Below are 15,766 nucleotides of genomic sequence, written 5' to 3'. Positions count from 1 at the left end.
TAATGCCTTTAGCACCCGAGATGTGGCTGTTTATCACATGGGCTAATATCATGTTACTGACCTGGGCGCAGCCCGCTAGGGTGATACGGTGCGCTAAAAGGTCAGCACTAACCAAGTTCTTTCATTAGGAGAGATGCACTCTATTTGCCCTGGGGCCATAAGCTATGATGGAGAATGCTACTAGCAAAAATGCCTGTTAGCCATATTGGATTCTCGGTAGTAAATTAGCACTGGGCTACATTCCACTAAAATGTTTTGAGGTCGAGGCAGAACGTTTGGTTCAAACTCCTCTATCCAAACATGAAGTGCTGTTGTATGAGGGCTTACATGAGAATTTATGATGTTTTGCTTGTGCTAGTGACGTCCTTTTCACTTTGAAAGCAGTCAGAATGTCATGGCCACACTCAAGAAGTTTCTGAAGGCTGATCTATTTTCCTCCTCTTTTGCAGTAAACACGGAGCAGGGTAAATGTGAAGTGGCAAAACGAGGCTCCATAATCGATAGCCCCCTTTGAAATGGATTTCAGCTTTGTTACCTATTTTGAGTTTGCTTCCTGAGGGCCATTTAAGGTTAGTTGTTTTGGAGTGTTGTATGGGCGAAGCAGTGCAGGCTGAATGCACAGACCTCCGGAGTGAAAAGAAAGTAAAGACGGATGTCTGATTGTTCTGGAATGTGGGTGGAAAAGGATAAATTAGCAATTCATTCTTAATTACAAGGACCGGCAAAACATTACGCCTAACAAATGAAGCAACAGAATTACTGATAGGGTGCTGTTTGTCTCTGCTGTGCACAGAAGAATCACTCTCTTGCACATTGCAGGGGCCAAAGCACCGCCTAATGATTATTTCTCGTTGGTTGCCTCTGATGACTTTAGAGTCTTCCCTGCTCCTTTTGTGGATTGTGTATAAGCAGTGAGTGCAATTCTACCATCACCACCCCCCACCAGGAGCCACAGTTTCAGATCCCATAGAGGGTAGCCTTTTACACCACACCACTATCAAACCACCATTACGCTATCAAGACCGGATCAAATAAAGAGCCTTGTGATTTCGTTCGTAATGCAGGCTGTTTGTGACACCAGCTGTCAGTCAGAGACATGCTGGCAGTTATATGTCTGTTCAGCCGGGCCGTAATGAGAGCTGAGTTAAAGCTGCGGAATCGCGGCCCAGCGAGTGTGTTTTTTGAAGTGCTGTGGTCATTGAGTGAGGGGGATTTATGGCCTGCGGTCCATCAGCTCTGATCTTAAAAGCCTGTGATTAACAACGGAGAGAGAGCAGAGATGGGCTCCAGAACTGCTTCAGGCAAAGCCTGACAAGGCCATACTACTCACAAGCCTTTTACTCTGCCTGTTAACAAGGGAGGACTCTTTCTCTCTTGCTTTCTTTGTGTGTGTGTGTGTGTGTGTGTGTATCTCCCATTTGTCGGCATAGAGCACGGTGGACAGGGGGATCGAAATACTCCTAAACACTCGCCGAGCTCATCAAGAAACACAAGCCCATGCCACACACAGCAATGCCTTATGAAGGCGCTTCTTAAAAAACCCTCAGTGAACAGACCTCTCCCTGTGTTGCTCTGGCTTTATTTCATCATCTGTGGTTAGCAGGCTGTCCTTTCTCGTCAAACACGATCGTACAGTATCATTCATCACAAGCTTCTGCGTGTGTCAAACTCAATCTGCCCAGCCATGGGGTTTCTGGAGTATCAAATTAGATTGTCTCATTATCCTTCCTCATTACCCCTACCCGCGATGGGCATTTCACATTCTATGGCCCTGCCATCCAAAATTGCATCACCCATTTCAAAAATGTCTTTCTCTTTCCATCACAGATGGAGAACATGCTGCCACGGTGACACATCCACTCCCTGCAGCCTTCTCGGACCTGCTCCCCCACTTCCTGGTGGAGCCCGATGATGTTTACATCGTGAAGAACAAGCCAGTCACTCTCACCTGCCGCTCAACGCCTGCTACGCAGATTTACTTCAAGTGCAACGGAGAGTGGGTCCACCAGGATGACCACTTGATTGAGCGCACAGTCGACCCTGCTACAGGTAACTCCTTGGATTGAGCTTCCTCGTGTTTGGGGTGTAAGTTGCACCGGTGTGTCTGGCTTTTGTCTAGGGCAGTAGTTTTCATATCCAGTCCTGGGATCCCACTGCCTTGCACAGTTCCAGGTATTCTCTGTCTCAAACGTACCTGACCTGAGACATACCTGATCTTATCATGAAAAGCTTGGCAATCAGGTGTGTTGTGGCAGGGAATAGTTGAAACTGCAGTGAGTACCCAGGACTGGAGTTGAAAACCGTAGACCTATGGAATGGAGGGAATGGTTATTTTGGGTAAGGTGCTCTGTAATTTGTATATCTCCCTAAATCTCTCACAGAAGAAACACAGGACATATTGCTGCTCCAGACCAGGGGCTTCCATTACTGGTCTTGGTGAACCCCTGGCTTGTTAGCTAGCTGATTAGATGCATCAGATGCATTACAGCAGGGAAACACCAAATTATGCAGGGTAGAGGGTCCTCAGGACCAGGTTTGTGAACAAATGACCAAAAGCATAAGGTAGTGGACATGCCTGCAGTGCAGGAAAGAGTTGTATTTTAAGGGACTGATTGAGACACTGACTGTCTGAGAAAGAGCTTGGGAGTCTAAAAAGCTCATTTCTCATTCAGGGTGGAGAATGGTGATTAAGAGGGATAAAGTTGTTGGAGTTGGGATGGAGCTGAAGTTGATAGGGGAGTGGGGAGTTGAAACTTTTGGTTGGGGTCAGTGTTGGAGTTAAAATTGGAGATTGAGTTGAACTTGGAATTGAAGATGGAGTTGTAGTTAGGATTTGGATTGCAGTTGAACATTCAGTGTCAGTTAGCAATAAAGGTGAATGATACCTTGACCAGTCAAGAGCACTGAAAACACTGCCTGTGAGCTCTTGACACTAGCACAGGCCAGAGTAGAAGAGCGTATCTGAGGGCCTTAGAAATGTGTAGCTGATTTGCAGCATTCAGCAGCTGAAGCTCGTTGATGGAGGAGTTGTATGGATGCACAAAAGAGGAAGCGAGCATACAAAAGAAAGATGCTCTTTGGAAACGCGTCCTTTCACTAGAGCTGAAGCAGCAGGAAGCTAAGGCACTCTTCCAAGCCATTTTATGCAGTGGCTGCAACCCTTATTGTGTATAGGAGTTAGCGTAGCTTTTGTTCTCGGTTAAGACTATTTGAATATCATGCGGTGTAAAGGCTGTGGTGTTACGAGCTTGGCTTTGACAGTACTTTTATCCTCATCAGAAAGGCTTAAATAATGAGTGCGTCAGAGGTAGACGTATCCAATTTATCCTATATACAAACATACCTTGTTTTTTATCCCCACCCAGAACAAAGTGTGGTTGCATTATCACCCTTATGAAAGATTGCGCTGTTTTGAGAAACACCTCGTCTTCTTCTGAGTGATTTTAGCTGCTTCTCGTTCTGAAAGCCGTGGAATTCTTTTTCCCCAGAGGTTTAATCAGCCATGCATTTCTGTGACGCTGGCAGAAGTGGGATCATTTGTTCAGCTCTACCTGTCCCTGGGTGGACGTGCCGTGTTTTTCTGCTTTTCCGCTGTACCTTGTGATTGATTATGATCCGTTGACAAGTTCCCTGCTCATCTGTATTTCGCTGCCACGTTGTTTTTGCTGTCAGTAAAAGCAAGAGCATTTCTTGAGAAAAGACCTGTCTCTCAGCAAAGGAAAAAAAATGTCTTTCTTATGGCATTATGATAGTCTTTGCCTTTGGGCTGATTACTAACTCTGCATCTCTCCCTTTCTCTGTCTTCTTCCCTCCCCTGTATCTTTCTCTCTCTCACACTGTCTGCATCGCTCTCGTCAGCATTCACCGGGTGGATGTTTGTATGTTTGTCGACATTCCTCTGCTGAGGCAGCGGAGGCACATGGGCAATGCGTATCACGCATGCCTCACATTTTAGAAACGATCTGAAAAGCTAAAACCTCCAATTCAGGGCCTTGACAGCTGATTGTGCAGCTCTGACGTGCAAATGGCATGCCGGGGGAGTGAGGAAGTGTTTCTTCTGCTTAAGATGGAGGAGGCGATTGAGAAACCTGCATCAGTCGCTGTCATCTGTCTGTAACACATGTATGGATTAAACTATTAGCTTTGTGCGCCTGTCGTTTGTCAGGCACTCGGCTGAGCATTTTGCTCTTCTGTTTCACTGAACTGCAGCTTTAACTTGTAGCTGTTGATTTAACAACAAGCGCAACAAGCTGCCGCTTTTTCAGTTGTCGTTCACCTTTCAGTTCAATAGAAGCCTGTTGGTCGCACATTATGGCTCTCTTTTTGGCAATGAGGGGTGATACTGGTTGAAAGAACATGCCTCGGACCATAAAGCCATCATGTTTATGAGGTCATCTCATTAAGCATGCAGCACTGGGCTGCCAGCTTCTAATGACCGTGGGCCATTTGCAATGGCAGTGTGACTGTCCGACTAGGATATCACTACTAAATGTATTGTGTATTACAGTATAATTACATTTTAATGCTTTCTACAAATGCACCCCTAAATCTTAAGGGACCTGTGTTTTAATTTCTCATGTTCATGACTTAAAAAGTAATATTCTAAGTATTAGTCATGAGCAAATGCTAAGCTGAAGACCCAAGGAGTCTAGAGTAATCATTGTTATTTCACTATGCTATTTAAACGTTATTACTAGTGGTGACAAATTGTGGTAATAATTATATATAATGCATTAATGCACTAAATTAACAGCATTAATTTTTTAAGCATTTCAATTTCCTATATTGAGCCTTAAAGTACAATCTGTAATTGCAGCCCTCTTGTTCAAATACAGCTTTTAAATGGCCTCAAAAGCCATAGTTACCAAGACTAGAATTTGAGGATGCGTCCAGAATTGTTGGAGAACACTAAACACATGGCAGTGATATTTCCTATTACCTTGATCTGGCATTGTCTTGTCTATTACTATTATTATCACCCATCTGTAAAGCACTTTGAGTAACCACCGGAATGAAAAGTGCTCTAGAAATAAAGATTATTACACGAGAGTCCAAGATGAACAAAAGATATAAATTCTTCATGTAATTCCTTCACAGCTATCAGAGTACAATAACATCCGCAACATTTACAAAGTAATAAAACAATGGATATGTGAAAATAACTATAACCAAAAAGCTAGATGTTAGCTGAAGATGTTGATACAGCTCGCTAACATGAATATGCACACATACTGGCACGGGGGCATGCCACATTGTCGAGGTCAGTGTAGAGGCACTGTAGACATTTTCCACCACCACCAGCTCCAGTGAGTGAACATCTACTCTCCGATGAGCACTTGTTCTCTTTTGAGGAGGGAGCATAAAAACTGTTCCACTGAAAGCATCTGGGAAGAGCATCAACTTTAAAGTGCAAACTGCCTTAAGCGTCAGTCTAACGTTGGTCAGTAGTGGTGAAATGTTGACACAATGGTACTTTCCCTCCATAAGTTTATTCCTACATCCCTTCTTATTTGAACGAACTCACTTTTCTTTGTTGTTTTTCCTGCAAGCTCAAACATTTGGGTAAGCTGTATAAGCTCTACCTGAACTTCATTAAAGTTGTTGGTTTAATGGAAGCATGTAACCCTGCGTAAAGAAGTAGGAAAAAACCACCCAAACAAATAATGTGAATTACAGAAATATTGAAAGTACGCTGGTAAATACAATCCAGTGGAACTTATTTTGCCCCCTCATATAATTACAAATCTTTCTTTAGGGTCAAACATGCATGAATAAAACAAATATGATTTATCGGAACAAACTACACAAAATTCTGTGATTAATCACAATTAAATATTTCAATCGTTAAACAGCCCAAGCAATCATGTAATACATAATTAACCCCTTAAATGGCAAGGAGCCTCTGGTGGGTCCAGACTTCCATTCTTCACTCAGCCACTTTGTATTGATTTCCAAATAGCTGCTAAATAATAACACTAGTAATAATGCTAAGTAATAAAACTTACACTCACAATGAATTTAAAGTTTAAGATCCACAAATTCAACAGAATTTCAGTCTACGAATGAAAAATTGCAGCATGCTCTTTTTATAAAAAGCATTAATAATACAGATATTGTACATGCATTTTCCAGTAACACTTTTGTGAATACTGGTTGATAGTCTCTGGTTACAGTGGTCTCAGCAAGACCCTGACAGAGCACCATGTTCATTCGGTCCCAGTGTAGTGACTGTATGGGCCTGTTCCTAGCCACAGATCAAGGGCCAATGGATGTCCGTTGGCAAAGCGTCCATGTGGATCTCTTTCAACTTCCAAGCTGCCGAAGGCAACACGTTCCCCAGCGATGAACATGGAAACTCATCTCCAAACTTAGAGCTCTGAAGCTAAAGTTTAGCAGCTCCCACTTACCTCTTTCCTACTGGGCTAGCCAGAGGGAACAAAAGACACATTTTGGCTTTCTAATGACAAAATGGCCTAGTGAACTGGAGGTGCTAACCCTACTGTGGCTGTCACATTGATTACTACCCATAGTATTAACCTTTGATTGGCTGTTCCACAAATAAGATGACTCTGAGATGTGAGAGCATCAGCTCACATTTTTAAACCAAGATGCCTTTTTATTCTTAGGACCAATACAAAATATGCAGCCACATGTACTGGACAGTACAAGTCTATTCACAAGGCAATTTAAACCTAAAACTTGTCATGTCATGCATCATTCAGTAGTGTGGGATCGCATCCCTTGGCCTCATTGTTTTGACAGAATTCATGATCTTATATCCTTTTAGTGTTGTCATCCATCAATATTTTTGTCACAACAATACCCAGCATGCATTATCCAAATACATGATGCAACCATTGGTAACCCCCCCTTATGGCAATAAAGAAATCCACACATGTGATATTCATGATATTTCACATGCTAGAAGTATCATTAGCTATTTGGCTTCTACATCACCCAGGTTGTAGTTTTTCAAAAGTTCCTCACACCTTCAGGACGCATCATTAAAGGGGATTTTCTCAAGGCATGTCCGAAGTGGTCCTCTAATTAATATACCCTACATTCATGAATGTGTATCACTATATAGAACACTATTATAAGGAACAGAACTTGTGATGTAGTAAATGATTTCAGACACTACGTCATACATTTGCTCATTACTGTGCGACAGCAGAATCCAGCACATTAACACTATAAACATCAAGCAACCAATCCACTGCACCACTGAGTTTGACTGCACACATAAGAAGAGCTTGCTTACACTGTAACAGGTCTGAAGAGAGGTCTGTGGAGATGCTGCCATTGTGGGTGGGCTCTGAAATCCTACTCAGAGAAATCCTGCTCATGAATCTTCAAACCAGACATTATAAATGAAGAGATGGGTCACTGGTTAAAATATGAAAGGGAAAGCTTATAAGATGCAGTCAGTTTACGAAGAAAGTCCCACCCTTTTAGCACGAGCAAACTCACAAATCTGGCATGAATTGAAAGTTTAAGATCCACACATTCATCAGAAGTTCTCTGTTGAATTTTTTTGAGCTACAAATGAGAAATAATGGACATAGAATTGCAACATGCTTTTGTTGTAATAAGCCTTAATAATACAGATACTGTACAGGCATTTTTAATAACAGTTCTATGAAGGCTGGTTGCTAGTTTCTGGCTGCCCTGACAGAGCACCATGTTCATTCGGTCCCAGTGTGCTGAATGTATGGGCCTGTGCTTGGCTACAGATTAAGGGCTAGTCGAAGTCTGTTGGCGAAGCATTTCCTGAAGTCTCCATGTGGATCTCTTCCAGCTTTCTAGCTGCCGGTGGCAAGTGTTGAGAAGAGTTGACGATTTTGTGATACTAGCATGGAAAGCCCCCCCTTGTTGTGGAGAACAACCTGAAGAATCATGTTTTTGTCTGTTATTGAGCCATATGCTACAAACTGTTTGTGTCAGATTTTATCAGTGATTTCAAATATGTTTTTGAAGTGGTAATTTGATCAAAGAGATAGGAGCCTTCCTGGAAATAACTGTCCAGCGGTGTTGCAAAGATGGCCACCAAGTGAACAGACTTTCCAATAAGCACTTTGGTTGTATACTATTCATTGCAGTGCATTGTGGGATTGTGTAAGTGCACTGTTTTCGGACACCACTACAAAATGATGGAACCCCAAAATAGTGCACTATATAGTGAATAGGACACAGTTTTGGTCTTCATACTAAAAAATCTCCCTCAGTGGGCTAATGTGCCACCGCTTGAGGCAAATATGTGCATCTTTACATGTTCTAGCATGTTTACATTTTTCATATAGTGCCGCTTTAATTGAAACACTGATCAGTGAAGAACTGAATAGAGTGCATCACCCTGTGCAGTCAATTTGTATGGCGCTCATACTTCATTCTGTTTTTTTTATTATCGACCAGAAGCGAGCTGTTTAGTTCACTAGTGCATGTGTATTTTGAGCTTTATTTGCTTCCTTTCATAAAAAGTACATCTTTAACAGGGAAGGCCTGTAGAAAATGTCATTTTTTATTAAAGGAAGCAAATAAAGCTACATAATAAAGCAGTTCTGCTCTTTTATTCTACAAATACAGCTGCAGTGTTATGTGGTAATTAAGTAAACGGGAATATTTGGTATTCGCGACCTCTCTCTTTCTCTGTCTCCCACACCATATTTATGGAGACATCATGCTTAAGAGCTTCATTATGGTTGTGCTGGGCTTTCTTTGCTGCCTGGGTGTACCATGTGACCCACTAACAAGCTCTCTTCCTTAAAGTGATAGTTCAGACAAAAATCAAATTTACAGTTTCTCATATTTGTGAAATGTAGTCAATTAACCAAGACATGTTTGGTGTCAGAAGGTTGCTGCACTGGAGCCCCGAGGCTATTAGCTAAGAAGAAATGGAAGCTTATACCCCTCCAATTAGTATCATGCACAAAGCATGCCCAAATCATCACATTTGCCTTTAACTATGTTGAGTTGTTAAGTAACCCTAATAGACTCGCTGGTTTCTGGCACTGTATGATATACACTGCATGATATATACTTGAAGCCTGAATGTTGTCAATTTTCATGGCTGTATGGTTGTGACTTTCTTGGCTTGTAGCTGCATTAGCCTCGGAACTCCAGTAAAACTGGATCTCCTCAGAAATATCGACTGAAAAAATGGATAACTTGTACCTAATGTCTGTTTTCACTTAAAAATTTAGTAAATGAAGGGTGGTCTCTGAATTTCACATAGTACTGTCGATCATTTATATTTTAATCTTTGCCATTATATGGCCTACCAAATGTGCCGTGATTGTATGGTCACAAAAGGACCGTTTAAAAAGCTTCAAGTGAAGTGTATCAAAAATTTTTCGTGAAATAAATGGTGAATCAAAATGTTTTCCGTGCAACCAGCAGATGGTGTCTTCACTTTCTTTCACCATAACACAGATGTGAACCTAATTAACAGATTTCAGGTGTTCAGAGTTAGAAAACACCTGCTGAGATTGCAGCCCTTGATGGATCAAGTTGAGCACTCAGGGACTTCTGGGTAACAAGTGCAGTCTTAATCGCTTCGACTGGTTGGAAGCTTCAGGTCTTAGAGCTCCTGGCGGTGTGATTTCACAGAGAGAGAGCTAAAAGCCTCAGGCGCTGTGATCTCTCTGGATTCCGCTTTGCATAAAACATGCTGTTTTGCCAGCTTATTGACATCTATTTGAGATTCCTCTGTTTATTGTGAGCCTCCTTTTTTCATCTGGAATGCTTTAATCGGTTGAGGAATGACAGAGCGATTCGCCCTTCCTTGCAGCATATCAATGTCCAATATTGATTCTTTCCAGGGAGTCTATCAGTTCTCATGACCTATCCGCAATGACTTCTCAATCGCACCTCTGTGGCCAGTCGGAGTTCGTCTGGAGGGCCATTGCTTGTACGAGGCGCGCCCCCCCCCGGGCAGATGATCTTGAGACGAGGGGATGATGAAGATGCATCTGTTCGGAGAGAAATCGATGCTGACAGCGCGTTTGTGCGAATTAAGCCTCGCACAGGCCTCGTTCCACTCCAGGTGTAATTTCTCCTCGTCCCACCGCATTAAAGGCTTTTTTCCCCACTTCCGCCAAGGCCTACAAATATTATGCTTGCCCATCTTATCATGTTACATTTGTTCCCTCTGAGCATCTTTGAAACGTTATCAATGGTTTTCAGCGATTTTTCCGAGCGTGGATGCTCTCATCTCCCGTGATCTGTCATACCTGAGAATGTCTCAATGTTCGGCAATCATGGCGCTTTGCAGAGCATAATTGTCAGGGGAAAAAAAAAGAAAAAGAAAACAAGAAGAAGAAGAGCCCCTTTAGAGAGAGACGTTTTGGCAGAGTGTATCCCTCACAAACAGAGTAATGAATATTAAATGCTGTTTCTAATCGAATGTTGTCCAAGATCTTATCTGCTAATTAGACATTCCACATTTCGCTTTCTCAACCGCTTAATTTGAATTCATTTGTTCAGGTTTTCGGGCATGAATTTCCTTCATATTTCCCTCGCTCGAAATGAAAGTGCGGCGCATGTATTAAGTAAATTAGTTAACTTCCCGCAGAACAGATTTCTTTACTTTCATTTAATTTCTTAAACGAGCAAATCGCGCTGGTTCCACAGCGTGCCAGAGCCTGGCTTGTTTTCGCTCCTCTCGCCCGAAAGCTCCTGGGCAGTGGCGGAGGCTCCGAGCAAGCGGAGATGATTAGCACAATCGCTTTTAATTGATGCGCCGGATACAGCCAAGCAAACCTGCAGTCATGCATTCTGGAGAAATTCAGTCACGATCGAGACATTTGCGGTGGCCCGCTACGCTGTCTTAATTACGGGTTTTACATTAAAACGCAAGGCAGGGTTGGGAGGAATGCGTGAAGAGCGTAGATGAATAGCCCGAGGGAGAGTGAATTATAGGCAATTCTCTGAAATTGGTGAGAGCTATTGCTGTCCTGTCCACTCGCTCTGAACAGTGTAATTAAGTCCACCTAGACTCTAATCTCTTTGATTAAATGTGACCGTTGCTTTCCGACGGTGAGATGTCTCACCTGGTGGATTTGGCCTTATCCCTCTCATTCCTACACTTGCAGACTGAAGTGTGAAGAAGTGGGCAGAAGACTCCATTCTCAGAAATGGCCTTTTTATCTTCTGGGTTTTACAAAATGGCTGACATTTGAAGTAAAAAAGAGGTTAGCGAAAAACCAAATTTACACAATTGTACTTTTACCACAAATATTATTATCGTTTTTGAAAGACATTTTTGAATGTCTTCATAGATGTTGTCTTTCATGTAAAAAAGGAACATCTGCAGTATACAGGCCTAATTTGGCTACACTTAGAGTGTGTGGTGCTGTCACGTCACAGCAACAAGGGCATGGGTTCAATTCCCCAACCGGGCAATCAGGGTCCTTTATGTGTAGAGTTTGCATGTTCTCCCTGTGTCTGCTTGGGTTTCCTCCCACAGTCCAAAGACAGGCAGTCAGGTAAATTGGAGATGCTAAATTGCCATAAGTGTGACTGTGTATGTCTGGGTGTCTGCCCTGCAATGGACTGGTGACCTGTCCAGGATGTTTCCTGCTTTCCACCCGGTGACCACTGGGATAGGCTCCAGCACCCCCCCTACAACCCAGAAGGATAAGCAGCATAGATGTGTATCCATCTGCATTGTACCTTTTATGTATACAAGGCAGCTCAAAGTGCTTCACAGGGGGTTAAAAGAGACAACAAAAATTCATCAAAATCAATCAAGAGCATAAAAGCAGTAAGAAAATGTTAAAATAAAAACATAAGGTAAAAATATAAAAACTATAGAATATAGAAAAATGAAATAATGGTTATACGAATAATAATAAAGTCAAATTAGCAACAATAATAAAAATTTAGTAGCAATAATAGTAATAAAACAAAGAGTTTATGAAAAAACAATATTTGTAAAAAATATGTAACTGCTTCTTAAGTACTAATGCAGCCTATCTACTGTCAGTTGGTAGATCATTTCATTTTTCAGGTTCATATAAACAAAAAACGAGTTTTACAGCCAAAAAAAATTCACATCAAGCTTTTAAAACATAGTCGATGAATCTCCTCATGCTGTTAAACTTTTTAGCAGAATGTGCTGTTACCCACCTTTCGTTAAAAGTATAATGATAACTTGCTGTTATTACTCAATGAATCCATATTTTCTTCCTCTGCAACTTCTTCCACCATTCTTAGTGTTAAATATAAAATTGCATTGTCCTCGGTATGAAGGTTTCAGTCTGTTAAATCTGTAATAATCCATTCCAGAAAATAGCTTCGAACACTGGTTGAACCTCTGGTTTGAAACGCTGATGCAACAGTTAGCTTTAGTTCAACCTATTCATCAAATCTATCTGCTGATTTGTCTTTCCAAGGCATACAGTGTATCCCCCAACAACGTAACCAAAGCATCAGTGTGAAAGTGAAACCTGCATTTAGTCTTTATTGGCCACGTGCGGCGAGTGTTGCGACAGCATGCATGAAGTCTGTGTTCTTAGAGTTCATAGAGTGAATTTTAGAAGCATGAAAAAATAAAGTTCTGTGCCATGTTTCAATCATTTCACTCGCAAAACAAGAATCAGGGAAACATTCCACTTTGTCAGCCATGCCTTCTGGTTCGAAACAAGCTTGCCTTCTTTTTTTTTGTTCTGTTGATAGTTTATGCTGAAAATATGCCAAAGATACACAGGCTTAAGTTGTTTAATATTGTCAGATATTCAAAGCCTCACCAAGACAATAGTTATCCACAGTTTGCTTCTTTAGTTTTGCAATACCAACAAATTTCAGGCGTCAAGATGGCTAATAGCACTGATTTTAGCTATGCAGCATGACTTTTTCCATTTGCATAGACAACAATGTCTCACAATGTGAGATACTACATAAGCAAGTATATGTGAGTTTACTGAAGAGCGTGGTTTGAGGCAAGTGACGATGTTAACACTACTAGGTAGATAGATTCGCCTCATAACAAACATCCAACACCAAACATATCTTGACTGATTGATTGCCTTTGAGATAAAGGAAAATAATGTGTAAATAATGCTAAACTGTTTTTCAACCAGCATGGATCTCAAACCCACAAACTACCCTGCCATGACTGAATGCTCTAGCAAGTGCCCTCAAGGCAGGGTGTGGTGATACTCGTAGGTTTCTGCTGTGGAAGACTCACCGCTAGATACTACGCACTGGCTGACAGCCATCAGCAGATGTTGATCTGGGTCACCTCAACAGTGTAATGCGAGAGCTCCTGGAGTTGGGCCAGTACCCATCACAACCCAACGATCTAGCAAGTGACCTAAAGGCAGCAGTGCCTCTAGGGCAGAGTGAAACATGTAGTACGTAATGACTTTGCTCAGTTACTCTCACCTTCATTTTGACCTGTTTTTTTTCTCCTCCCAACAACCTCAAAGGCTGACAGGCATCAGCAGATGTTGATCCGTGTCACGGGAGTTCAACCTCAGAACCCTGCAACTGCTGCATCGTACATAAACTCTATAACAAGTTCCCTTAAAGGCCACAGTGCCCCTAAGGTACAGTGGACAATTCTACAGTAAAGATATCCAGTATATCTACTGGATTTCTTCTACACTGCCTTGTGTCAGTATATAATACAAAAGGACATATACAATCTGTAGTTACTGGTAAATACTGACTTTTCATTGAAAACACCCATTTTTAAGTAGCATCACTTTTAACTATAGTTATTATTGTCACTAAGCAACACATTTGCGTCTATAATTATTTAAAGGTAATTCATTATTTAAAGGTAATTACACAATTAGTTACATAGTGACTTACCCTAATGAATTTCTTTACTTTCAGTCATTTGTCATTATGGATATTGGTGTAAATGAAATGTCTGTGAGGTATTTGTGATGTAACATTGGTCAATTTTAAAGGCCGTAACACACCGAATGCAATTTTTGGTGGAATTCATTCAGACTACGTATATTATTTTGAGCATGTGTTTAACTGACAGTGTCTTTTGGACCAACTGCAATTTTTCGGAGGGCGAAAATGAGGCATTATTTTATTCACCCTCTGTTCATTTTTTGCAAACTTTTGCCAGTGACAAAAACACTCTGACCAAGTATGGTCATCTCTGGCATTGGCATGACAACAACCAAGATGACAGAACAGCTGGGTTGCAGCAAAAAGAACTTTTTCACAAATGCTAAATCAGAATCTCCAAAAGTAGCTTAAACAAAGCTATACAAAAATAATTATAGTTTGTGTTGAAGTTTTCAGTGTTTCAGCTTCTGAATGAAGTGATGAAGATCTTGACAGTACTTTCACTTTTCACCCATTTGTGCCTCATTTTGTTTGGAGCTGTATCTCCAAAACCAGCTCAGACTAAGATCCGAACTTCCATGAAAATTTTAGCTCCTGAACTGTGGAGCACACAGTTTTGTGAAATTCCAAAAGAAATGGTGTCACATTTCGTGTGTAAAGTTTTGATGCAAAAAATATATATATTTCACATATTTGTGTCTTTTTTTTTTCATCTTTTGTGTGTAACAGTGTTAATTCTGTGTTCCAATGATGCTTCTAGTGGTATGTTTTCACTGAAGCTTGGGTTTTGTTATACTTGATTGGGTACAGTACTGGGAAAAAGTCAGAGACTATCCTTGATTTAATTTCCAGGAAAATTTAATTTCTCAGGAAAAATTAAGGCCATTAAGATCAAGTTATTCATATAGGATAATTTACATGGATAATAGAAAGGAAATCAAAGCAAATAACTGGTGTTCAAAAGATAATTAAAAGAGAAAATGGGACTCCTAACAGCCGTGCAAGACCTGGTAGACCATCAAAACTGTCCTCATTGGACACACTAAATACTGAAAAATATATTGTTATTTTTGATTGTTGAAACTTCATTTGCACATTACTGTGTGCCTGGACTTTAAATGTTTAGAGTCCACATTTCTGAAGAATTCAGAACATCCTGTTTCTGAAGAAAGTTGGAAAAAGTAAACTCTTAATGTAACATTCCACGGACCACCATGATGAACTGCCATTGGCAGTGGGCGAATTTTCCATCAGGCTCCATTCAAAAACAAGAAATGTCTAGTTTGCCATTGTCCACCTACCATCATAGTCTGACCACAGTGTAATATTTAACAATCGTAGAAACAGTGTCATTTGTTTACACTCTTCCATTTCAATTTCAGATTATATAGGTGCAGAATTTGTGCTGGTAGTAGTAGAGCTCACAATTACATCACTTCTCTGACAAGGTTACTTTGCCACCATTCTCTCCTTTAATAGCCTACATATTCTAATAAAATATCACTACAGCTTTGAACATCCTCTGCTTGCCAGCGGCTCTTTATGACCCAGTCACAGGCTATGATGAACACTAACAGCAGTATTTAATTAATTAGAGTGGAATTTCTCAAGTTGACAGTCCTTCTGTCTTGCATTTGATGGAAAGTACACTATAAGATTACATGCTTGAGGTGGAAAGTAAGCTAAGGCCAGGCAAAGAAAGTGGCCTATATTTACAAGGCAAGGACTTTCTTTTCTGATTTTTCATCTGTTTTTTTGGGAAATCACCTGAAACAAATGCACAGACTGAAGAGTTTTGAAAAGATGGCATTGCTGGTATGTATTTCTGAGGAATTAATTGTAGTGAATGCAATTGCTGCAGTGATAAAGCCTAATTCATAACAAAAAGAGCAAGGAAAGAATGAGACTGAGAGTACAAAAAAAACTCAATCCAAATGACATTTCTATGGTTCTAGCT

General features: G+C 40.9%; 1 protein-coding gene across 1 annotated transcript in view; it reads left to right on the top strand.

Moving 5' to 3' along the window:
- Window positions 1–394: 394 nt before the first annotated feature.
- The window catches only part of unc5a (unc-5 netrin receptor A), a 157,623-nt gene continuing 142,251 nt past the window's right edge, over window positions 395–15,766 (top strand). Inside the window, exons 1-2 of the mRNA XM_036589442.1 lie at window positions 395–464; window positions 1,828–2,049. Of these exons, the coding sequence (XP_036445335.1) occupies window positions 395–464; window positions 1,828–2,049 (292 nt within the window). The remainder of the gene's footprint in view (window positions 465–1,827; window positions 2,050–15,766) is intronic.

Source organism: Colossoma macropomum, unplaced genomic scaffold (assembly GCF_904425465.1).
Source record: "Colossoma macropomum unplaced genomic scaffold, Colossoma_macropomum, whole genome shotgun sequence".
Lineage (NCBI taxonomy): Eukaryota > Metazoa > Chordata > Actinopteri > Characiformes > Serrasalmidae > Colossoma > Colossoma macropomum.
The sequence above is the reverse complement of the archived record's forward strand: the minus strand, read 5'-3'. Positions and strand labels throughout refer to the sequence as shown.